The following is a 24,759-nucleotide window of genomic DNA, read 5'->3' on the forward strand; positions in this document are numbered from 1 at the left end:
AGGGTCATCAGGCAGATACGCCGGTCTTCTCTACCAGGTTGTGTAGTGACCCAGGATGCTTCTTCCTTGTCCCCCCTTTCCCCAGCACCTCGAAACTCGGAACAAATGTACACAGTTCCTCAAATTTTCTTTTCTTTATTTTAATATGTTTTTATTGATTTCAGAGAGGATGGGAGAGGGAAAGAGAGAGAGAGAGAGAGAGAGAAACATCAATGATGAGAGAGAATCATTGATCGGCTGCCTCCTGCACACCCCCTACTGGGGATGGAGCCCGAAACCGAGGCATGTGCCCTGATTGGGAATCGAATCGGCTACTCCTGGTTCATGGGCTGACACTCAACCACTGAGGCACTCAGCTGGGCTAGAAATTGTTTTCTATTCATAAAGTCCAAATACACAGATTCTTCTCTTACGATGTGCTTTTCCTCCCTCTACATAAAAATAAATTATTTCTAGATTTAAATTGTGTTTTTCTGTTCACCTGTGTTATTGATGATCAATAAGCTGGTCAGAGGGTCTTGAGGAAGTTGCCCAGGAGAGAGGAAATACAATCCAGGTTTAAATTCCCAAACACTCTTTTGACTTAATACATCATAAAATATCAGTTCCACAATCAATGGGATCAGTGCAATTCCAAATACCAACAGCCTACCAATAAAGAAAAGTCACCATATGAATCTGTAGCAATTTCATTTATTCCATCAGACATTTCACAGATATTTGTAGAATATCAACTTTTATGCTAGCCATAAGGATGAGTGCTAAAATTCTGTAAGTCATACCTTACATTGCCCCCCAGTACAAAAGGCTTTTCTATATAAACACCAGGTGTTCAAAGTATGAAGACTAAACAGATCTGTGTATAAGGCTAATCAAATGCTCACATACGGCTATTCCCACCGGCAGTAAACTCAAAGGCTGCATTTATCTATCCTCTGGCAGGAATGCTGGGCATTTCATTCTAGCTTTAAATTTTATTCTGATTTAACCCTTTCTTGAAACTCACTATCCAAGAACCACAGCACTCTGATACTCACAGGGTCCAAAGCGTTTTCTTTCCACATTTTAACTTTAAGAAACGGAGACGTGCCACTGCACAGATCTGCATTCTCCAGAGTTCCAAGTCACTCACAGGGAAAGGAGGGCGAGCCGGCTGCATCTGAGGCAGGCTTTCTGCGTCTCTCATCTCTGCTTGTTCAAAATAAACACACAGGCATGCATGCTCGTCCACACACACACACACACACACACACACACACGTACTAATTATTAATGACATGCTTGGGTCATCACCGTTTTCTCTTTTTAGAGAGAAAATTTTCTAGGATATTTGTGGTTATAAAACAAACAATATAAGCACCAGGTTATGTTTATCATGGCGACATTTAATAAACCCACTGATAAAATACTCTGAATGCATATCAAAAAAAGACTTCAGTCAGGGGTGATCTCATCATACAGTCTTTAAAAGGCACAGAAAATCCTATATGTAACACTATTGTAAGACATTTCAAGAAATCTTCTCCAGAGAAGTAGCCAAGGTACACTGATGCCTAAATGTCTACTATTATGCTATCAACCATTTAGAAGCCCAGGTGAAAAACCACTAACCCTGAAACCACAAGACTGGCACCTGATTTCCAAATATATGAATTTCAAGTGGTATAATTTGGGGCAAATCACTGACCTGCTCTTAGGTCTGATTTTCTCAGGTGTAAAATGGTGCCAACGCCACTTGTTTGAATGGTTCTTGTAAGGAAAGCAATGCCATTCAGCCACACATTGATCAAAGTGTCTGGCATAAACCCTCCATAAATGACAGCCCTTACTATGATCACCCATTAAAGGACACAAGAGCTGATCCTAGGCCTTTCTTCCATTGAGACCTTAGTGGAATTTTGTCTATGAACAAGTAAGAGCAATTTTTATAGGATATATCTGCTTAGAGTTCATGACCTCGACTGAGGGCCTTTCACATCCTCAAACTATCCAAGAAGTGAGTAACAGAGGATAGAAGAAAACTGCCCAAAAAAGAGACAAATAGTAGTAGTTTCTAAAGAAAAATTTGGTGTATTCCAAGAGGAGTCTGTGTTCAGTCCTAGTAAGATGTTAGGAAACAAGGCCTGCTCTTCCCAAGCAGCAGAGTCAGATTTGGAACTACTTCCTTTCTTTAGCGTTAATCCGGTATAAGCATTATAAATACTAAATTGCTATATAATCATTGGGAAATTGATTTTATATGAATTATACAAATGAATGTACCTTGATCGACAGTTGATATTTCTTCCACTTTCTTGAAGACTTCATTCAGGGTTGACACAGCAATGTCATAACTCACCACACCCTGGACAGAACCCTTATCAAGATCACTGAAAAGGTCTAAGGCAACAGACAGGAGTACAAAGATACATTTGAAATAGCATGTGGATAACTAAATCTAGTGAATTAACATATTTAAAAGATGATGCAGAATACTGCTCATAAAGTTTACATCTTTGCAATATCCCAATAAGGAAAACCAAAATTTCACTGGAATGTTCTTCCCCTTTGAAATGAATATGTCAGACTTCTCCTTTTATCCTCACACTGTCTGCACTCTATCTTCTGTTCTCAGCCCATGAACTTCCTGCAGATATTTTTTAGGAAATATCTCCTCTACACCACAAATCAACGTGTAATTCTACCCATATTCTGGGTCTTTCTTCTGTATAGGTAGAAGACTTGTAGCTGCTCCCACCAAACGCTACCTTTCAACTTGTGCTCTTTGGATATCTCAAGGACTTCCCAAAATAAATCTGCTTTCTCTCTCTCTCTCTCTTTCTGTCCCTCCTTCTCTCCTTCCCTTCCTCCCTCCTCCTTTCTTTCTCCTCTCTTCCCTACTGGTTCTTCTAAGCATCCGTTACCAAATAAATTGCACTAAAATCCTCATCTCAAATGATGCCTCTTAGGAAACCCAACCTAAAATGAAATCCAAGTCCATTAAACAATAGAGTTGTAATAATAATGTAAGTCCTTATTCCCAAATTTCATTCTATTGAAATCATATTTAAGTTACCTGGAAATTTATCTGTCCTTTCCACAGGCAAAGTATACACAAGCTTTTCTTTGCTTTCTGTCTTTAATTTAGCATCCGGGACATGATGATTAATGAAAGATGTTATTCTTTCTGGGTCACATATTTCATTTCTGTACAAACTAATGTTTGAAAGAAAAGACAATTCATTTGTGTTTCCTCCAGTGCTATCACAAAACAAGAGCTTTCTACTGAATAGCTAACCTTTGATTACTTTACTTGGCTTTTAGGGAACAAACAAAATGAGTAAATAATAATAATAATAATAATAATAATAATAATAATGCCATTGATTAGAAAAATCTTCTGATCTGTACAGAGGTGTCTAATCTCAGAGCTAAATTTTACAAACAAATGCATGATGGATTTGAAAGCTGATGGATATCAAGTAGGAAGACAAACAGAGGGAGGTGAGGGCATTAGACAGAAGAGACTTCTTAGGAAAAATCATTATTAGACCAAACCGTGTAGCTACCAGAAATTAGTGCCTAACAGAAAAACCTGGCCAACAAGCCACAGTTTGTGTTTTCAATGCTTTCTGCCTGGAAACACTTCCTCGGGAGACATAGTCCTCTTTACTCACTGCCACCAGACTGACTCTCATTTTTGATACCAGCTTCTGATATTATTTGATTTTGTGTCCTATGAAAGAAGGAAACGATGTCACAGGATTGTATGGATCAGCTGGGGAAACTGGAAGGTGGAAAGTGGTCCATGAAGCAGCCCTGCTATTATCTATCAGCCTGGGCAGATAATTTTACAATTTTGATTATCATAATGGATGCAGGGGAAATATTTGGGAAACAATGATCAATACAGGTTGGCAGGGCTAAACTAAGCACAAGGCCAAATCTCTCTCATAATTGTCTACCTTTCTGATATACCAATATTAAAATATCTGTGTGTGTGTGTGTGTGTACACGTAATTTATCTGCAAATTCTTTACCTTAAGTGATATCCAAGACCCCATTTTCTCTTCAGAAAGCCAGAAGAGCCTGCACACTTCAATCTCCCATTGGACATGATCACTTTTCTATCTGAGTAAAAAGAAGAGAAAAAGGATGATAGGAGTCATTTCTTCTCTCCCTAGAAAACACAGATGAGGAGCCAATGCTCAGATTTCCAAAAGAGAAGTGTTCTATGGGGCATTGCTATATCAACTATCCATTTAAAATGTTGAAATACCCCTTAAAATGGATGCATTTTAAATGCGCTTATGAGTTCCAGTTCATTTTAGTATTCTCCAAAATGTAAAAAAGAAAAAACGGAAATTACATGCGTGCGTTTTCTTTTCTTTTTAATCCTTCCTGGAGGATATTTTTCCCCTGATTTTTAGAGAGATTGGAAGAGAGAGGGAAAGTCAGAGAGAAATATCGATGTGAGAGAAACACATTGATTGGATGCCTCCTGCAGGAGCCCCCATCAGGGCCCGGACTGGGGAGGAGTCTGCAACTAAGGTACATGCCCTTGACCAGAATCGAACTGGGACCGTTTGGTCTGCAGGCCGACACTCTATCCACTGAGCCAAACAGGCTAGGGCTACATGGGTAATTTTCTATGGGATGCTAAAGAAATCAGTGGATATTTTCAGCCAAATATATATATTACAGAATATTTAGATGTTCAAATTAATTGAAAGCTGATCTGGAAAAAAAAATCACAATTTTTTTATTAGAGGTCAAAATCTAGCAATCATATAGTCAGCGAGGAATTCTACAGTGGGAGTAGGCTCCTATCATCCCCCAGATGGGTAAGTAACATAGGCACACCAAGGCAATGAGAGCAGGGCTCTGGGAATAAGTATTGCCCAAATTGTTTATTGTGATACTGAGATCAAATCGACACTCACCAGCCAGGATGTCAGCCTCATCCATGAAACTGGTGCTCAAGAGGATCACGTGGTCCGCTTTGCGCTCCTTGAGGAAGCTCCACACTTGCTGCCTTGAAAACGGATCCAATCCAGCAGTTGGTTCATCCAATAGCAAAACCTACCAAGGATGATGACATATAAAATATGTCTCTCTCTCATGTCACCGATTTCCTGGTGATAGCATGAGTAACCAAAACAAACAGACAAACAAAAACCTATCCAACTGTTTATGTCCAATAGACTCATATTCACAGTTAAACCCAGCAGATTCTCTCTTGGTACATTACAATGAAAGCACTGCTACTTTCAGAGGTAAAAGAAGAACTTGGCTTTTCATTGATATTCCACCTGCATTCCTCCCCATGCATAGTGGCTCTTACTTTTGGATCTCCTAAAATGGCAATTCCAAAGGTCAGCTTTCTTTTCTGTGCTTCACTTAAATGTTGAGCAGGGTTATCCTGAATGTTTTGTATGTCCAACTCCAATAGAATTCTTTGTACCTATAGAAAAAAAATATATGAAGCTTAAAATGCAAGATGACTCATATTGTGCATTTTAACTGTTCACTATAGCAGATTTTTTAAAAATAGAACCTCAATGCCTAAACGCTATTCCCAACAGGACAGGTAAATCACTGAGGGGAATTCTGTGGTCATGATTTAACTTTATAAATGGTATGCAGTTTAATTAGTCCAAGCATGCCCATCTACCTCTTGATCCACTGCCTGTGGCTGAATCCCTTTAATTTTAGCAAACAGCCTGAGGTTTTCCTTCACAGTAAGTATGTCAAAGTGAACATTGAATTGAGGACAAACACCAGTTATCTTTCTGATTTCCTCCAAGTCTTGCATTTCAGAAAGATTTTTATTGTAGATGGTAACTGATCCTAAAAATAGAAGTGAGAAATAATTTAACATTGGCAAGATAATACATTTTACTGCTGCTTTGGAGATCTTACTCATGAAAATCTTTGCATATATGCACAAACATCTAAAACAGCGACTTCAAAATTTATTAACAACTACTAATTATTCTTAACCTAAATGTGTGCTCAGAGTAGTGTCTATTTCCCCTGGGATATAATGTATCAATGGAATAAAGATAATAATTTTTATAAAAATTGGGGAAATATATTTAAAATCATGAATTTCTGGTTAATAACTTCAGATAAACAAACATTATTTTCTCTTAAGGAGTCAAACATAAACCCTGAAATGAGAAAGGCTACCTATGACCCCACTCTATTATCAGACATCTTGCCTTTGAGGAACTTCTTTGTTCTCACCTTCTGTTGGAACAGAAAGCCCATTAAGGATGTTTAGCAATGAAGATTTGCCAGCTCCACTGTTACCCAGAATTGCTGTGATTTGACCTTCATATATGTCAAAGAGCAAACCTGTTTTTGAAATAAAATATTAACAGCTAAGAGAGCATTAGACAAGCCTGGTTCTAAAGACAGAATAAGAGACATATGCATTTACATATTCATATATACACATGCATGTACAGTGGAAGTAAGTATAGTGTTAATAGTTGGAATTACACGAGTTAATTTTCTCTTCAAACAAGAGGAAATCCTTGCAGAAGTTGAAGATGTTTAGACTTAAAAAGTTCACGGCTGTTGATGAGTGCAAAAAGTATTACATAATGTGCTCTGGGAACTGAAATAATAAATTTAAAAATACCTCAGTATATCCTTGGCCAAAATTAAGAGAAATCACAAATCTATGGTGTTTGATGAGAAAAACCTGGAGTAAGAATACACTTGCTGATACAAGTACATTAAATTCTCAAATAAAGCTCTAATCTCAAAGAAATAAGTAAGACTGAGTTAAGGGGTGCTGCATTTGCTAGAAAATAAACACAAAGGACAGAGAACTCTCATTTTTGGTAAGATCTATGGTTTACTTAAATATTTGTTACAGAAAACTATATTTGTTAGGATATTTAGTATAAGATACGTTGGCTCATTCAAAACTATAAACTATGTCATAGGATATTGGCTTGTGAAATTTCATTCATGGTCAATGGTTTTACTCATCTTGATTTAGCACATGCAAACTGATTTTCTGCTAGTATAAAAAATTGATCAATTTTAAGTCTAAATATTCCTTCCTCATAGTGCAAATAAAAGAAAATATTCCTATTGCAAATTCATCTTAAAAAACAAAGTGAACTTGTATTTTTTATTATATGATCCCATTTTTGTAGATCAATAGATCCATGAACCATCCAGAAGGATTTTACATCCAGTTCTTAATTATAGCTAATTTCCACATGGTGGAGTTACACTGTACACTTTTTTTTCTTTCTCTGTTTTATCAATCTTTTCTAATGTTTCACATCGACTTTACCCAATTAAGTGCTTTTCTTTACCTTTCAATGCTTCTACTTTTCCAGACTTTTCTTTATATTCTTTTTTAATATTTCTGATTCTGAAATGACAAAAGAGGTGCTTATTTAGATAACACAAAAATAAAAATGATACATACCATGAGCAACCCTAGATGGATGCAGTCAACCATCTAGGTGTGAAAAAAAGGATGGTATTCCCAGTCTACTTGGGAAGACAAAGACTTGTTTTTGATCATTTCCCCATGAAATAGAACAAGTTTCTTTAGAAAGCTGTGATTAAATTATTAGTGTTTTGCTTAGAAAAGTAATCATCCTCACTTTCTTCCTTTAGTCTTAGAACATTGGGTGTTTTCTCCCCCCCCCCACCCTCCCCTCCTCGTTTAGATTAGTGCATGTATCTGCATTCTGTAACCATCTTTTCCCAAACTCTGTCACCTGAATTTTCCTGAGAGCTCCTATTTGGCCATGAAATCTGCTTTAGATATGATTGAATTTCTCTCTCCCCTAATCATAAAACAATTCTCAAAATAAAAGTGTAAACTTGACATGTCCACTTCCTCACTTCTCACTTCCTCCTCAATCAATTGTACTCTGGAATCTGAACCCACTACTCTAGTGAACCACTTCACATGGAAATTATCAGTGGCCTCCTAATCACCAAATGCAACAAGTACTTTTCCATTCTTACTTGCTGGGTTATGGGTCACCATTCATGACTTCCTCTTTGTTAAAAGTGCCTACTTTCAAGGTCACATTCCATTTTATTGGTTTTCTCTATGTATATTATTGTTCATCTCAGACTCTGTTGATGTGTTATCTCATTGGTTTTCATGGTTTGAACACCAACCTTATGTTGACTCGGTCCTTGGCCCTGAGATTTAGGCTCACATAGTCAAGGTTTCCTGGGTTTCTTCATACAAATATCACATACACACACACACACACACACACACACACACCCCTCTAAATCAGTGGTTGTCAAACTCAATTGCACCTTGGAATTCCAAAGGGAACAGCCTTGTACCCATACATTAGTATACTAGTAAGTGTAACTACCTGATGGCCTCCTTTCCTTGAAATTCTGGAGCCATTGGTTCAAAATCATCATCAGAGGTATGCTCCAGATCTGTTTCCTTCTCAATGATATTATCAATCCTTTGGTGTTGGAAACAAGATGACGAGTTCAGGAAAAATAATGGAGAATAACGGCGCTCATTTCCATCTAATTAATTAAGAAGCAATAAAAATATCGGATCAGTAACATTAAAACTGAGAGAAGAATCCTTGTTCAGAATAGTGCAAAATATCTCAGACTTTTAAGCATCATAGAGAAATTCTGTTCTAGCTTCCTGTTACTGAGCATATTATAAAGAAAACTTGATAATTAAGAAATGAAAATTCAAAGGAAGTAACATTATCACAAAAGTTAAAAGACAGAACATTCAACAAAGCATAAATCATATTTGAATAAAATATGGTCTAAAACATATTCAGAACAATGAATAAAACCAAATATTTGGAGGGAAAGCCTTAATATGGCATAAAATTAATTGCAAACATATTTGTGAACTTAATGAAGCATTTGATCACAGTAATATGATTGAACATAATACTGAAATCTGCATGGTACATAAATTAAAGTACATAGAGTAATTATATTTGTTCGGGATGAATATATGGCCATTGACTAAATTAAAAGAAAAAAACCCAAACAAAGTAGTATTTGTTACTAAGGGCCTTCAAGATATAAACCAGAAGTGATAAAATGATAGGTATACATTGAAACAGCCTTAACTACAAAGTGGAAGGAGTATAAAAAATAAGAAGATATTGCCCTAACCGGTTTGGCTCAGTGGATAGAGCGTCAGCCTGCGGACTCAAGGGTCCCAGGTTTGATTCCGGTCAAAGGCATGTACCTTGGTTGCGGGCACATCCCCAATGGAGGGTGTGCAAGAGGCAGCTGATGGATGTTTCTCTCTCATCGATGTTTCTACCTCTCTATCCCTCTCCCTTCTTCTCTGTAAAAAATCAATAAAATATATTTAAAAAAATAAGAAGACTATGCAAGGAGAAAAGCATTCTGATTCTAGTATATGTGAAGGAATTCTAGGCATATGTGAAACTTTTGGTTGTTGCAAGATAAAGAAAATCTAACTGGGCAATATGCTTCTGTAAGCATGAACAATACAGGAAGACTTTTCAGAAAGACTCTGAAAATGTCGTAATGTTCATTTTGTGATTTCCTTAAGGGGCAGATATCTCCCTTCTGAAATGCTCTCCCACATATGGAGTGAGTGAGGAAGACACTGATTAGTTCACAACCAAGGTCTAGTTTTATTTAGTTTACAATCTGTCCCACATTCTTGTAAGAAAAACACATTTTTATCAGAAAGTACTTCCACTGTATTATGGCCCTATACTGTATAAGTCCAAACCATCTGAAGAACTAAGTTATTTCAGCTAGTTCTAAACAGATCCTAAATATCATTATTTGAAAACACTTTCAGGGATCCTTGAAAAAAATAATATTATTTAATACAATATAGTTATAATATGTATTAAAATGATCATCATTGTCTATTTATAATGTGTACTAATGGCCCAGTGCATGAAATTCGTGCACGGGGGGGGGGGGGGGTGGGTGTTGTCTCTCAGCCCGGCCTGCACCCTCTCCAATCTGGGACCCCTGGGGGGATGTCCAACTGCCAGTAAACCGGTAGTCGGACATCCCTCTTGCAATCCGGGACCGCTGGCTCCTAACCACTCACCTGCCTGCCTGCCTGACTGCCCCTAACCACTCTGCCTGCTGGCCTTCTCACCCCCAACTCCCCCCCCTTGACAGCCTGATTGCCCCCAACTTCCCCCCCCCGCCAGATCACCCCCTCAACTGACCCCCCTGCCGGCCTGCTTGCTCCCAACTGCCCCCTCCTGCCAGCCTATTTGCCCCCAACTGCCCTCTTGTCTTGGCCTGATTGCCCCTAACCGCCTCTGCCTCAGCCCCACCACCATGGCTTTGTCCGGAGGATGTCTGGAAGGTCTCCTGGTCTAATTAGCATATTACCCTTTTATTAGTATAGATTATATTAAAGTCAGAAGAATGATTGTTTTTACATAAATATTTTTTCAGACCATTAAAACCATAAAGTAGAAATAAAGAACTCATTCAGCCTGTGATGGGAAATAATTGTTAGTCATCATTTCTTAAAACATATTTATATGCCCTTAACAAAAAAATCTTTAATGTGATCAACATTTGTAGAGATCAGAGAAAAATCCACTATTACTTACAGGGTAAGATTTTGTCAAAGTATAATGCCAATACCAAGTACCAAAAAGCATCAAAAGCCAACATGAAAAAAGTTGCTATCATTATATATGAGTCTCCTGATGGGTCAGGAAAAGTTACACCATTCATATTATAATCCATGTGGATAATCTAAGAATCAAACAAAAATAATAATACTTAAATTAAATAAATAAAAATAATGCAGTGCAGTAGCAAGAATTATCACTTTATTGGGTAGCTCTTTGAAGAAGCCCATTAATGAAGTTATTAGGAAACTACTCCTATTTTATAACAAAGGAACATTAGAAAATACTAATTTTAAAAAATACAGTGGATATTCATGCAGAAACATTAATATTACCTCTACCTAGAGATACACAAAAGTTATTTTGAAAAATATTTTACATCTAAATATAAAAGCAGAATCATTCAAGCTTCCAGAATAAAAAGTTAAAAGAATATCTTTATAATCTGGGGGTAGGCAATGATTTTTTTAAACAGGTGTATACTCTATATAAAGAAAAACTTGACAAACTGATTTTATCAGAATTAAGACCTGCTGTTCATCAAACAAAGGCACCACTATGAGAGTAAAAATGTCAGCAACAAATAATTGCAAAATTGCACATATTCAGCATATCTAAGGAATTCCTACAGAACATCAGGAATAGAAAATGTAGCAGAAAAATGGCGAAAAAGCTTGAATCATCGATTTATAAAAATTGAGGAAAGCCCAGGTCCAGGGTGCCAGAGGGAAGCTCGTGCTGGCAGCCGGGGAAAGGAAGGACTACTCTTGCACGAATTTTGTGCATCGGCCTCTAGTATAGAAATAAGACAAGAAAAGACTTCAAAATGAAAATACATCTGAGATGTGAGCTGACCATTTTTTCCTACAATGAAATAACATTTTCAAATTTAGCTTTAGAGTAGAACTGTTTAGAACAAAAGCTCTTCATCTGAAAGTGTTGACTGTAAAGTGTCATGAAGTATCAAATTCTTCTGAAACTTTAATAATAAACCAATTAACTATCCTCTCACCTGGGCCATTCCAGCAGTGAAGGCAAAAGGGCTGAAAATACTCAAAATCCACTCCAGAGATGAAGGAAGTTGTCTATGCAATGCAGAGAGTCCCACACCGCCCCAGAAGAGAGTGAGGAGAAGCACAACAAAATTGGTGAGGGAAGTTTTCTTGACCACCACACTCATCAGGAATGTTAAAGCTATCTGAAAGAGAGAGAAGACAGGTAGCTATTATATAGAATCAGTTCATTGAGAAACATTGGTAGCACAATTTACTAAGGGTCATAACATCTTAATGAGTGAGTCAGTGATGAAAATATTAAAGTATAATTATGCTCAGTCCTTCTTCCTTAATCCTTTTATAAATAGGATCCCTTTTTGTCCTATTCAAATGTTGGGCTTTTGTTGCTGAGGATAGTGTGGGGAGAATTGGGAAGGATTGCTCAGGGAAAGGGTGGAAATGCAGACTTGGAAAGATGGGAAGAAACTAAAAGTATCAGAGTGTCAACATACCTTCTGCAGGAAACACTCTGAAAGGTGGGAGAAAATAGAGGCTGTTGTTCAAAGAAGGGAGAGGAGATTGACATGAAATATCATTGGCAAGGTGGGGGGGTATTAGAGCAGCGGTTCTCAACCTGGGGGTCGCGACCCCTTTGGCGGTCAAACGACCCTTTCACAGGGGTTGCCTAAGACCATTCTGCATATCAGATATTTACATTACGATTCATTACAGTAGCAACATTACAGTTATGAAGTAGCAATGAAAATAATTTTATGGTTGGGTCACATGAGGAACTATATTTAAAGGGCCAGAAGGTTGAGAACCACTGTATTAGAGGGAGAAGAGTTGCATAAAGCTACCATGTGATTAGGAAGTTTAGAGAAAAAAGATGGGTTCACTCCGCCAGTGCATCCTTGTTAATCGTCTACAAAAATCTTAGATAATTTAGTCAAAATTTTTTCTTTCTTTTCTTTTCTTGTTATTCCTCACCTGTGGATATTTTTTTCCTGTTGATCTATTTTTAGAGAGAGTGGAGGGAGGGGGAATGACACAGAGAAAGAAACATCAATGTGAGAGAGACACATCGATTGGTTGCCTCCCACATGCAGCCTGACCAGAGCCAGGGGTTGAGTCTGCAACCAAGGTATGTGCCCTTGATCAGAATCCAATCGAGACCCTTCCGTCTGTGGGCCTATGCTCTAACCGCTGCACCAAACCACCTAGGACTATTTTTTTCTTTTTGATGCATTTCATTAATTCAGATCTTTATATAAAAGTGAGGTCCAACTTTATTTAGGTTACATCATTTTCTCACAGTCAGAGGGACTTTCTCAAACGCATGTACACACAAAATGCACATGAAAGAAATGACTGCTGAGACAATTCTTGCTACATACAGACAGCTAAGACCTAAAGCAGAGAAAGTGGTCATCATGGCATGAACTTACCAAGGATAAGCCATATAAGAAAAACAGTATAAATATGACCATGAAGCCCGTCATGACTATAATTTTCCTGGATGTTATGATCATTGCAATGAATATGGAAATAATAAAGATGAAGCCAGCATAGATTAAACCCCAGGAGAACCTAAAGACAAAAAGTTATTGCAATTATTTTAATTGTAGTATGAAATACTGGAAACATAAAGTATCTAGAGAATAATGGCATGATTGCCCCTGTGCCTGCCACCTAGATTATTAACTAAAATATCACTAATAATACACTGGCATGGCTGTATCTACTGGGTAGGTGTTAGTTCTATATTCACGTACTGTATAAATAGTATGAACATTGCATAAATAGTATCACCTTGTATGGATTCCTCCACAACTTGCCTTTACCAATCAACATATACAATAGTATACACTGCTGTATAATCTTTCATTAATGACTATATCCCAAAGTTCTCCTGCCCATAATTATTTTGGGTGTTTCTTTTCTTTTTTTCTAATGCAATGTTTCTAGGAGCATTCTTCTACTTGATTTTTTTGGAGGGGAAATGCAAAAACATTTCTCTTAGGTAAAATTGCTGAATTAAAGGGGATAAGCATTTTGTATCTTCAGCTTAATTATATATTACCAACATGTTATAACTGCAGAATTGGAAGGAAACTTGACATTTGTCAATCAATTCAGTAACCATGGAAGGAAGCACTGGGGGCAGATGATAATTTGACCATTCTTGAGATCTTGGCCAGTAGCAAATTCCATAACCCCACTAAGCCCATTCCACTCTTGCCATGCCTATTCATAATTTATTTATATAAACTAACATAAATTATGGTATGCCTACAGCGGTTCTCAACCTGCGGGTCGCGACCCCTTTGGCAGTCGAACAACCCTTTCACAGGGGTCGCCTAAGACAATCCTGCATATCAGATATTTACATTACAATTCATAACAGTAGCAACATTACAGTTATGAAGTAGCCACGAAAATAATTTTATGGTTGGGTCACAACATGAGGAACTATATTTAAAGGGCCAGAAGGTTGAGAACCACTGCCTTAAGAGTTCACACTGTTTGCTTTAGATATGCTAATGATCACATTTTTATGAGGTGGTTATTAAGAAATAGTATTCAGCCTTTGACCTAACAAGCATATAGGGTGTTTTAGTCCAAACTTCTCTTTTTACAGCTGAGTAAACACAGTCCCTATTATTAGTTAATGGGCCTATTCAAGGTCAACAGAGTAAAACAGTTTAACAAAGCTAAGATGAAGCCAAGGGACTTTGCTCAGTCCAGAGCTCTTTCTTCTACATAAAATTGCCTAAGTAAGAAAGAATCCAAACAGCTGCAAATAACAGCAAAAATATTAAAACTGGAAACTTGCATCAATATGTTCCAGTAGACTATGTTTACTGCTTCTCTGACTTTTTTTGAGAAGTTTAAGATTTATTTACTTTTTAATTGAAATTATTGGAGTAACATTGATTAATAAAATTATATAGGTTTCAAGGTATATAATCCTATAACACATCATCTGTATATTGTACTGTGTTTTTTCACCTCTCCCACCCTCTCCCTCTGGTAATAACCATACTGTTATCTGTGTCTGAGTTACTTGTTGTTTTTATATCTTTATCCCTTCACCTTTTTCATTGAGCCCCCCTCAACCTTCCCTTCTGACAGCTGTCAGTCTGTTCTCTATGAGTCTATTTCTATTTTGTTTGTTAGTTTATTTGGTTGATTAGATTCCACATAGCAGAGCAATCATATGGTACTTGTCTTTCTTTGACTGGCTTATTTCACTTAGCATAATACTCTCCAGGTCCATCAATGCTAGCACAAAGGGTAAGAGTTCCTTCTTTTTCAGTCGAGTAGTATTCCATTGTGTAGACGTACCACAACTTTTTATCCACTCATCTACTGATGGGAACATGGGCTGCTTCCAAATCTTGGCTATTATAAATAATGAACAGAGGGGTGCATATATTCTTTTGAATCTTTGTTTCGTGTTTCTTCAGATATATTCCCAGATGTAGAACTGCTAGATCATAAGGCAGTTCCAGTTTTAATTTTTGAAGTAACTCCATACTGCTTTTCACAGTGGCTGTACCAATCTATACTCTAATCAACAGTGCATGAGGGAGGAAAACTAACGAGAAAATAAACAAATGGGACTATCAAAATAAAAAGCTTCTGCACAACAAAAGAAACCACCAACAAAATAACAAGAAAGCCCACTGCATGGGAGAACACATTTGCCAATGATATTTCTGATAAGTGTTTAATCTCCAAAATTTACAGGGAACTCATACAACTTAACAAAAGGAAGATAATCCAATCAAACAATGGGCAAAGGATCTAAATAGACATGTTTCAAAAGAGGACATTCAGAAGGCCAAGAGACATATGAAAACATGCTCAAAGTCACTAATCATCCAAGGGATGCAAATCAAAACGACAATGAGGTACCATCTCACACCTGTCAGAATGGCTATCATCAACAAATCAACAAACGACAACTGCTGGTGAGGATGCGGAGAAAAAGGAACACTTGTGCACTGCTGGTGGGAATGCAGACTGGTGCAACCACTGCAGAAAACAAAATGGAGTTTCCTCGAAAAATTAAAAATGGAAGTCCCTTTGACCTAGTAATCCCACTTCTAGGAATGTATCCCAAAAAATCAGAAACAACAATCAGAAAGAAATATGCACCCCTATATTCATAGCAGCACAATTTACAATAGCTTAAGATTTGGAAACAGCCTAAGTGCCCATCAGCAGATAAGTGAATTAAAAACGGTGGTATATCTACACATGGAATACTACGCTGCTGTAAAAAAGGCACTCTTACCATTTGCAACAGCATGGATGGACCTGGAGAGCATTATACTAAGCGAAATAAGCCAGTTGGAGAAAGAGATAAATATCACATGACCTCACTTATTTGTGGAATATAATGAACAACATAAACTGATGAACAAAAATAGAGCCAGAAAAAAAATATATTCTAGAATAGAGGTAATCCTATGATTTGCAGATTTTTAATATTTCCTACAACTTTTGTGGTATTATACTATTTTAGTACAGTTTTGGTAATATTGTAATATTTAAAATCTTTTTTTCTTGAAATATTAATGTTAATTGCATGTAACGTTATATTTAGTCTTTCTTGAAATATTAATGTTTATTGTATGTTACATATTTAAAATCATTTTTCTTGAAATATTAATGTTTATTGCATGTGAATGGCTAATTATTTTGTATCTACAATCTGGTAATAGATTTGTATATTGTATAAAATTAAATAAAAATAAAAAATAATAAAATCTCTAAAAAAGAGAGACAACAGTGCATGAGGGTTCCTGTTTCTCTACATCCTCACCAACACTTGTTGTTTGTTGATTTATTGATGACAGCCATTCTGACAGGTATGAGAAGATATCTCATTGTGGTTTTAATCTGCATTTTTCTGATGATCAGTGATGTTGAGCATATTGGCCATCTGTATATCCTATTTGGATCCTTTGCCCATTTATTAATTGGACTGTTTGTCTTATTTTTTTTGTTTGTTTTTTGGTGTTGAGTTGTATAAGTTCTTTATTTCCTTATAAATTTTGGACTTTAACCCTTTACCAGATGTATCTTTGGTGAATATGTTCTCCCATTCAGTGGGCTGTCTTTTCATTTAGTTGATGGTTTCTTTTGATGTGAAAAAGCTTTTAAGTTCCATGTAGTTGCATTTGTTTATTTTTTCTTTTGTTTCCCTTGGCCAATGAGGTATGTCAGAAAAAATGTTGCTATGAGACTTTTTAAATGTCATGCCTTTACAATGATTCAGCCTGACTGGAAACATCAGCATTTTTTAAAAAGCATAATATGTTCTGCAGAATCCACTTCCTGAGAACATAAGGAACTACAATAGGTAGGAATTGAAAAACCACAGGGTAGGGGAATTACAAGTACAGGAAACTCAAACATTATCTAGAACAAGGAACTCATTGCAGAGTTGGGGGTAGGGGGTGAGAGAGATGTTATTAAAGTCAATAAAAACTTCACCATGAAAACAAAACAACTCAGACATCACATTTAACTCATATGTGGAATCTAAAGAACAAAACAAACTGATGGACAAAATAGATCCAGAGACATAGAAACATGGAACAGATTACCCATCTCAGAGGAAAGGCAGGGGTGGGTGAGTGAGTGGAAAGAGATTAACCAAAAAATTTGTATACATATATGCATACCCCTTGGACACAGACAATAGTATGGTGAAGGCCTGGGGCGGGGGGTAGGTGTGGGATAGAAGGGGTCAATGAGGAGAATAAGGAAGCATCTGTAATACTTTAAACAATAAAGATAATTTTTTTAAAAAAAGAATAAATACTGATTGCATTTCACATTCATTACATAAGTTTTTTTAAAGCTGTCATAAAATTTATTTGCAACAGACATCCTATACTTAATGAAAAGTTTCAGAATCTATTGCCTTCTTAGTTTTAAGTTACATGCATACTGGGAATCCTTTTAAGAAACATTTATCCTGAGAATGAATCCGCATCTAAATATCCAATGCCTTTCTGATGCTCATCTAGAGCTGACTTGGTCCTACCTATTTCAGGTGACTGCAGAGGTGCGGTTCCACAAGACATGCCCTGGACTGAAAGAGTGTCTTTTCATACAGAGCTCCTGTCTTTTCCCTCCTCACAGACTCCATCTATTCCTTTGTATTTCCCAAAGTTCCACTACAAAATATTCTTCTCCTCTTTCCTTTTTATTGAAAGACCCAGTTTTCTCTTTTTCTATTTCACATGTCATATTACATATCAGAGTCAAAACTCTGTTAATAAAACACAATGCATAGGAAATGTAAAATTTCCTAGACCATACTTTTATTTCAGAGGACATGTGGCTTGCAAAAGATTGTTCAATAAATAGTTCCTCATCTATCCCATATAGTTTCACATTCCTAAGCAGTATCTTCTGGACACGAGGATTATACAGAGACATGTCTCCCAGGTTTCAATACTGAAAGACATCAGGGGTCTTTGGGGGTAAAATTAATTGACCCTTTTTCTTTTCCTAGAGGCTATGGACTTTATAACTGATTGCACTGCAGAATTCTCTGCTTGGACTCTCAGCAGTTAGAGCTTGTATGATTTGAATTTTCATCTATCAAATCTTACCTATTATTTTGATAGGTCTTTGCTTCTATTCCTCAATTATTTGTTTTTATTTTATTATTTATTATTATTATTATTTTTAATCCTCACCCAAGGAAATGTTTATTGATTTCAGAGAGAGAGGAAGGGTGAGAGAAAGGGAGAAACATCAATCAGTTGCCTCCCATATGCGCCCCGACAGGGTATCGAACTGCAACCCAGGTGTGTGTCCTGACCAGGAAATGAACCTGCCACCTACCTTTTGGTGTACAGGACAATGCTCCAACCAACCAAAGCCACCCAGCCAGGGCTGTTCTTATTTTAATACAAACACGCACACAGAGATACATACACACTTGGATTTCAAAATTTCATAATCACTTTAAACTATTCATGGCATAGGGCAAGATATAAATATATCAACATATGAAGAAAATGCTCTTATTAAGCCCTGCTATGTGCCAGCCTATGGGCTGTGTGTGTTGGGAACATTCTATAGGCTATCTCCTTTAATCCCAACATATGATATTTAGTTGCTCAAAAAAATATTCCTGATGGCCCAACCTCTGAACACAAGCTAGCCTTTATTAGGTCATACTTTCTTCAACACAAGGAACTGTAAAGAAATCAAATGACAATGGTGGGCAGACCTAGCCAGAGAGTTGCAATAAGGGAACCTGGATTGTAGTCCCAGCTCTGGCAATCATTGGCCAGTGGACACTGGGCTACTCTTACTCTCTTTGATGAGTATAACAGTGTGAGCTTAACATACTCTGGCACAGAAGAAGCGCTCAGCCAATTAGGATAACTGTTTTGCATGGCAAAATTTAACAAAGACTAAATAAAAAAGTCAGAACAGAAGGAAAATGGCCAAAGTATCCAGTTTAGATCGTGATGTCTTGAAGCAGTAACCCTTTCTCACTGCTTCTTCATGTCTCTTACTCAACTGTGCTGTTTGAATCTGTCACTCACCAGAATGCTGAATCTTGTAGACCCATCATTTTCATCAAATCCTTACTCTTTTTTCTCTCTTTGGTAACACCGAATGATGCAAAATATATAAACGAGGAGAAGTAAAGCAAGCACTGGAAAAGAAACATCTCATTCTGAAGGAGGTCTTTAGTGATAAAAGGTAATGTCTTCATATTTATAGCAGTGACTGACATCAGCTCTCCCATCACAGAGTGATCTGTCAGGATCTTGAAAAAAAAAAGAGTTTAAAGAAACAAAATCACTTTTTAAAGTCAAGAATCGAGAAATCAATAAGCTATGGGGATTGTACCAATGTCAATTTCCTGGTTTTAATACTGTCCCATGGTAATGTAAGACATTACCAGTTGGAGAAACTGAGCAAAGGACACGCAGGCCTCCCTGGACATTGTTTTTGCAACGTCCACTCGTTCCATAACTACTGGAAATTTTAAAGTAAAAAAAACAAAAGCAATGTGGTCCTTGGCCTAAATCCCATTTCACCCTACATATACCTGCTTCCTTATATAACCGTGTGGAAACCTGAGTGTGTATCACCTTTCATCAACATTTTGATGCTTCTGGCATTAATTTGCATTATTTATTAGAACTTTTCTTACTTCTATAATAGCAGCATTAATCGCAGCTTGTAAAGTCACAAATCCTGAATGCAAGTATTTGGTCAGTAAACATGATGGCTCATTTCCTGAATTCCAGCAATGAGCTGTAAAGCACAAAGAAGGGCAGAATCGTTATTACGGGATGAAGGCACTTTGAGAACAAGAAACAAGAATCTAAGAGAAAACAATCTAGAAGGGGCTCCACCAGTCAGAACCTTCAACCACATAGAAAAATAAAAATAGAAGAAGCAAATTAAAGTTCTCAATGAGGCAAGTTTATTCATGGAGACCATAGCTTGCATAAGGAGCTTAGAAAAAAAAAGATGAAAGCTTCAACCATACTGGGCCCCTTGCTGTGCCTGGAAACACCGAATGCACTCCAGGGCTAGAACTTCTTTTGTGCTCAAACACTCTCACTCTAGAAATTCATGGTGCACTCCTTCCCTCCATCCTGCCCTCTTCTCAAAAGTAAACTCATTATAGACATCTTTCCTGGCCACCATAAATAAGAATATCTAAAATAGCTCTTTCAGGCTGTATCTTCTATGCCTGCTTTATCTTACTCTATTGCTTTATCGCCACCTGACTGTAATGATCCGTGCTAGCAGGCTTATCTAAGTATGTTTTCTTCACTTCAATCTTCAAGGCCAAGAAAAATGTGAAACACACAGTAGACCATCAGTGAAGGGTTGGAAAAAAACCAATTCTATTAGTCACTTCAATTCTGCTTCTTTTTTTAAATTTTATTTTAAAATATCTTTATTGATTTTTTTTTTTTACAGAGAGGAAGGGAGAGCGATAGAGAGTTAGACACATCGATGAGAAAGAAACATCGATCAGCTGCCTCCTGCACACCCCCTATTGGAGATGTGCCCGCAACCAAGGTACATGCCCTTGACCGGAATCGAACCTGGGACCCTTCAGTCCACAGGCCGACGCTCTATCCACGGAGCCAAACCAGTCAGGGCCAATTCTGCTTCTTAAGGGGTCCTCAAATATCTTCCTCTTTCTAAGCTGCCTCCACTCTGTCTAAGCCACCATCAGCTCACTGGTACGTTTTATTGCATTCTCCCTGACTCCTCTGCAATCATCCTCAAGGCTATATCCACACTGTTACCTTAGACTCGGAAGTCTAATCACGCTTCTGCCCTGATTACTGTACCTGGATGGCTCTCCATTGCCCTGGGATTAAAGGACCCTACAGGATCTAGACTTTGAGTAATTTCAGCCTCATTCTCCCATCACATTCCTTCTTGTCTTCTTTATTCAGTTATACTGCTCTTCTTCTGTATATATTAGCTGATGTCCTTTACCTCTGGGCCTTCACACTTGCCCTTTTTCTATCTAAAAAAAACAATGCCCCTAGCACTGTATATGTGCTATTCCTTCTGATGTTTGTTAAAACATCATTTCCCCACGTATAACTTCTCTAATCGCAAGCATATTAGAAACCCTTGGTCCAAGTCCCTTCAAGGACTTTCCCTTGCACTGACTATTAATGTATCTCAGTATGTCTGTTCTGCTAGATTGGGACCAATCACTCTTGGTCACCCTCTGCATCCTTGCAGTATCCACCTGAGAGCTCACTATACACAGATGTTGGGTGACTCTATAATCTTTTGTGCATCATCCTACAGTGGGATAATATGATCGACCTTGGGAGAAGGTTAGCAATAACATGTGCTTTTGAATGTTCTCATACGCCATTGAAAGCATCTGTGTTGACCATGCCAATCTGTTCCTTATGCAAAAAACATGAAAAACATCATAATGATATTTTATAGGGAAAATCACCTGAGACATGTTCTTCCTTCAAAAATGGAATGTCATACCTATGAAAAAATTTTAACTTATAAGAGAAAGTATCACTAAAGATGATTCCCACTGCACTTGGGAAATGGTGCTCAAGTAGTTCGTCCATAGATTTTTGATTTGGTGCCCCAATGACTGTTGTTTCTGTGAATTACAAAGCAAAAACAGATAAGACTGTTAGAATTTTACTAAAACAGAATGTGATATCCAATTGTATCATCCTATATTTTCCATTAGAATTAAAATAAAATCTTTTTCCATTTACATAAAACTTATGCCAAGAGGCAAGAGGGGATTTTTTCATTTTAATGTTTTAGATTCTAGAATCAGGAGACATGCATGAGAAATAATGGTAAGTCTTAGGGCAAGTTTTAGGTACATAAAAGATTATACCAGGATAAGTATGCATAAGAAAGGATAATTGGTATGCATAAGAAATCAGAGTTACTTAAGCAAATACATCTCTCCTATGATCTTTGCTTTACTTAGGAACCAAGAGCACAAAGTGACTGTATATCAAACAGCTAGGAGTTTTACCTGTTAAAAATTAAGGGTTAAAAATCAGGTACCCAGCTCACCCATGAGTGAAATACACATTGTGCTTATCTCAGTTATATAGCAACCTCATTTAGAACGAAGGCCTTAAAAGATGCTTACCAAAAAAACACCTGATATAGATTATCTTTAGACCATCCATCCTTACTTATCATAGTTTTAAAATTATTGTTTAATAACTATGGCCTAACTTATTTTAGATGATTATTTTTCCTAAGTTACATAAATCTTAATCATTGTATTCCTGCTTAACACCCACATACTCTTCCTAGACACTATTCTGTAAATCTGGAATGACAAAAGTATTGCTTTAGTTAAATTTCATTAGAAATGAGGCCTCCCTAAACTGGACCCCCATCAAGCTGAAAAAGGGTTTAATAGGCTAATTGTTGTTAAAGAAGAAACTAACCAAATTTATATACTATTTTAATACCTAAATAATTAGCTTAATGGGTCACTGTAACTCAAATTTAACATATACACATCTTTCCCAAAATTTAAAACAATATCAGTAATTCCTTTGTCTTGAGTATACTTACCTTTCAAAAAGGGAGCAGATACTGTTTTATTCATTATCTGCTTGGTTATATTGGAGACCGGTGTATACACAGCAAACATGAAAGAGTTATTATATTTGTCTATCCTTCCCAGGTTCTGAGAAGGCTTCCCAGGAAACTGGATATTTTCTTTTGTAAGCGACAATAAGCCCATATATAGTCCTAAAAGTACTGGAAATCCCCATTCCTGTAACACAGAGGGGGAAAAAAACCAATTTATGTTATATGCCCTTAAAGAGCTCAATTGACACCAAACAACTAAAGACAAATTCCAATGTTGCCGCAGCACTGGCTTCTTTTGCTCTCCGTCAGAACAAAAGGAACCCAATGAAAGACACATACTGATCAATGTGCAGATGATGTTTTGTTGAGTTGTACACTTGAAACCTGTATGGTGTTGTGAATCAATGTCACCCCAATAAATTCAATTAAAAAGAAAGAAAGACACATACTGAGAAAGTTGCCACAGATGTCATTCTTCACGAATACAACTACACCTTTTCTCTAAATCATGAACCAATGGGGAGCATAAGATAAAAGGATGATGATCTCTGTATGTGTGGGCATCTGATTCTAAACTCTACGGGACACAGATTATCCCAGGTAAGTTTTATGGTGGCAAAGAGCAATATCCTTGTCAGTTGTCAAGGAAATCAAAGAAAATGAAAAGGAACTGAGTGGTAGACTGCCTAGTGTTTCACAGTATCAGTAATCTCTTCCCGCTTGGCACAATGCTAGACTATATTTCCAGCCTCTCAAAATCAGGTGGGACCAAGTGAGTCAGTTACAGCCCATGGAATGTGGGCAGCAGTGATACAGGCCACTTCCAGGCCTGGGTCATGGAACACAATCTAGGTCCTTCTATTCCTGATCTTCTGACTGGATGCGCCAGATCCAGGGAAGGTCTCCAAGGCCCGAGGAGAGGTCAGAGTCCCTAGATGAAGAAGCCTGGGTTCCTAAATGACTGTATGGAGAAGATCCCTTCACCCACCCAACCCACTTCACTTTCCTGCCAACCTTATTTAGGCTGTAAAAAGAGTGAAGCCGCTGCAGTTTGGGGCTGCTACCTGTAGACAGCCCACCTACCTAATTCAAACTGACAATCAATGATGTTCCTTGGTCATAATTCTTAGAAATAGTCTCTATGTAGATGATTCATGGCCTTGAAAATAAATCCCTAAAATTAAAATTCTTTCATTTCTGCCAGGCACTACTTTTATTCTTTCTTGACTCTAAATGTATTACATGCAAATTATAGTAGCTTTAATAGTTGCTGCAATTTATCATATAATTAAATTTTCACTTGACCTCATTTTTTTTAAAAAAAAAAAATGAGTAAATACTTTGTCTTTACAATTTTACATTATTTTTCTGGAGTGCTGTGAGTCTCGCAATTCAACAAATACAACGAGAGGCAACTTCAAAATCAATACATCCAGTCAGTTACTTAAAATATAAAATGAGAATCGTTAAGCAACGAAATACAATAACGTTGACTGTAGAAAAAAGAAAACTTTCATACGTACCAGTAAGCTCTCTCTTTTCATCCTCCACTTCGTAAGAAAATTTTTGCACAGAAGTGCTTGAGTTTGTTGATACACATTTTTCTTTTTCCTGTTCATTTAGCCTGTTCATTTAAATGAACAAGAAGAAAGTAAACACTGTGGAGCATAAACTAGAAAAAAGGTGTAATAAGAAAAACCTTGATCATATGGGGGTGAGGAATATTTCCTACCTTTAAGAACTGAAAAAAAAATGGATTTAAAATATTTGAATAACTCATGATTATAAAATTATACATCAAATATACACACTGTACGTTATTTGGTGGGGAAGTAAAATGACTATCGTCACAACTTTACAATAATGAAGTATTACAATGGAAAAGACATCATCAGATACCAGAACCTGTCAGATACTTCACATTTTTGACCTTTCATAATGGAAATTCAACTATATGAATAGCATATCTGAATTGTATCTTGTATGACTAATAATTGTTTATTCTTTGCATTTAAATAGAAACT

General features: G+C 37.0%; 1 protein-coding gene across 1 annotated transcript in view; it reads right to left on the reverse strand.

Annotated features, from left to right (window-relative positions):
• The window catches only part of LOC308532424 (ATP-binding cassette sub-family A member 6-like), a 52,537-nt gene that overhangs the window by 26,324 nt on the left and 1,454 nt on the right, over positions 1-24,759 (reverse strand). The window contains exons 2-20 of the mRNA XM_081109872.1: positions 24,259-24,359; positions 22,715-22,919; positions 21,603-21,764; positions 19,809-19,912; positions 19,192-19,418; positions 13,054-13,195; positions 11,623-11,808; positions 10,587-10,734; positions 8,355-8,520; positions 7,320-7,378; positions 6,229-6,339; positions 5,654-5,829; positions 5,324-5,443; positions 4,923-5,061; positions 4,020-4,110; positions 3,056-3,195; positions 2,263-2,379; positions 1,038-1,188; positions 482-648 (exon numbers count right to left, since the gene is read on the reverse strand). Of these exons, the coding sequence (XP_080965998.1) occupies positions 482-648; positions 1,038-1,188; positions 2,263-2,379; positions 3,056-3,195; positions 4,020-4,110; positions 4,923-5,061; positions 5,324-5,443; positions 5,654-5,829; positions 6,229-6,339; positions 7,320-7,378; positions 8,355-8,520; positions 10,587-10,734; positions 11,623-11,808; positions 13,054-13,195; positions 19,192-19,418; positions 19,809-19,912; positions 21,603-21,764; positions 22,715-22,919; positions 24,259-24,354 (2,707 nt within the window). The 5' untranslated portion in view covers positions 24,355-24,359. The remainder of the gene's footprint in view (positions 1-481; positions 649-1,037; positions 1,189-2,262; positions 2,380-3,055; positions 3,196-4,019; positions 4,111-4,922; positions 5,062-5,323; positions 5,444-5,653; positions 5,830-6,228; positions 6,340-7,319; positions 7,379-8,354; positions 8,521-10,586; positions 10,735-11,622; positions 11,809-13,053; positions 13,196-19,191; positions 19,419-19,808; positions 19,913-21,602; positions 21,765-22,714; positions 22,920-24,258; positions 24,360-24,759) is intronic.

This window comes from Myotis nattereri (genome assembly GCF_964212035.1).
Source record: "Myotis nattereri genome assembly, chromosome: 16".
NCBI lineage: Eukaryota > Metazoa > Chordata > Mammalia > Chiroptera > Vespertilionidae > Myotis > Myotis nattereri.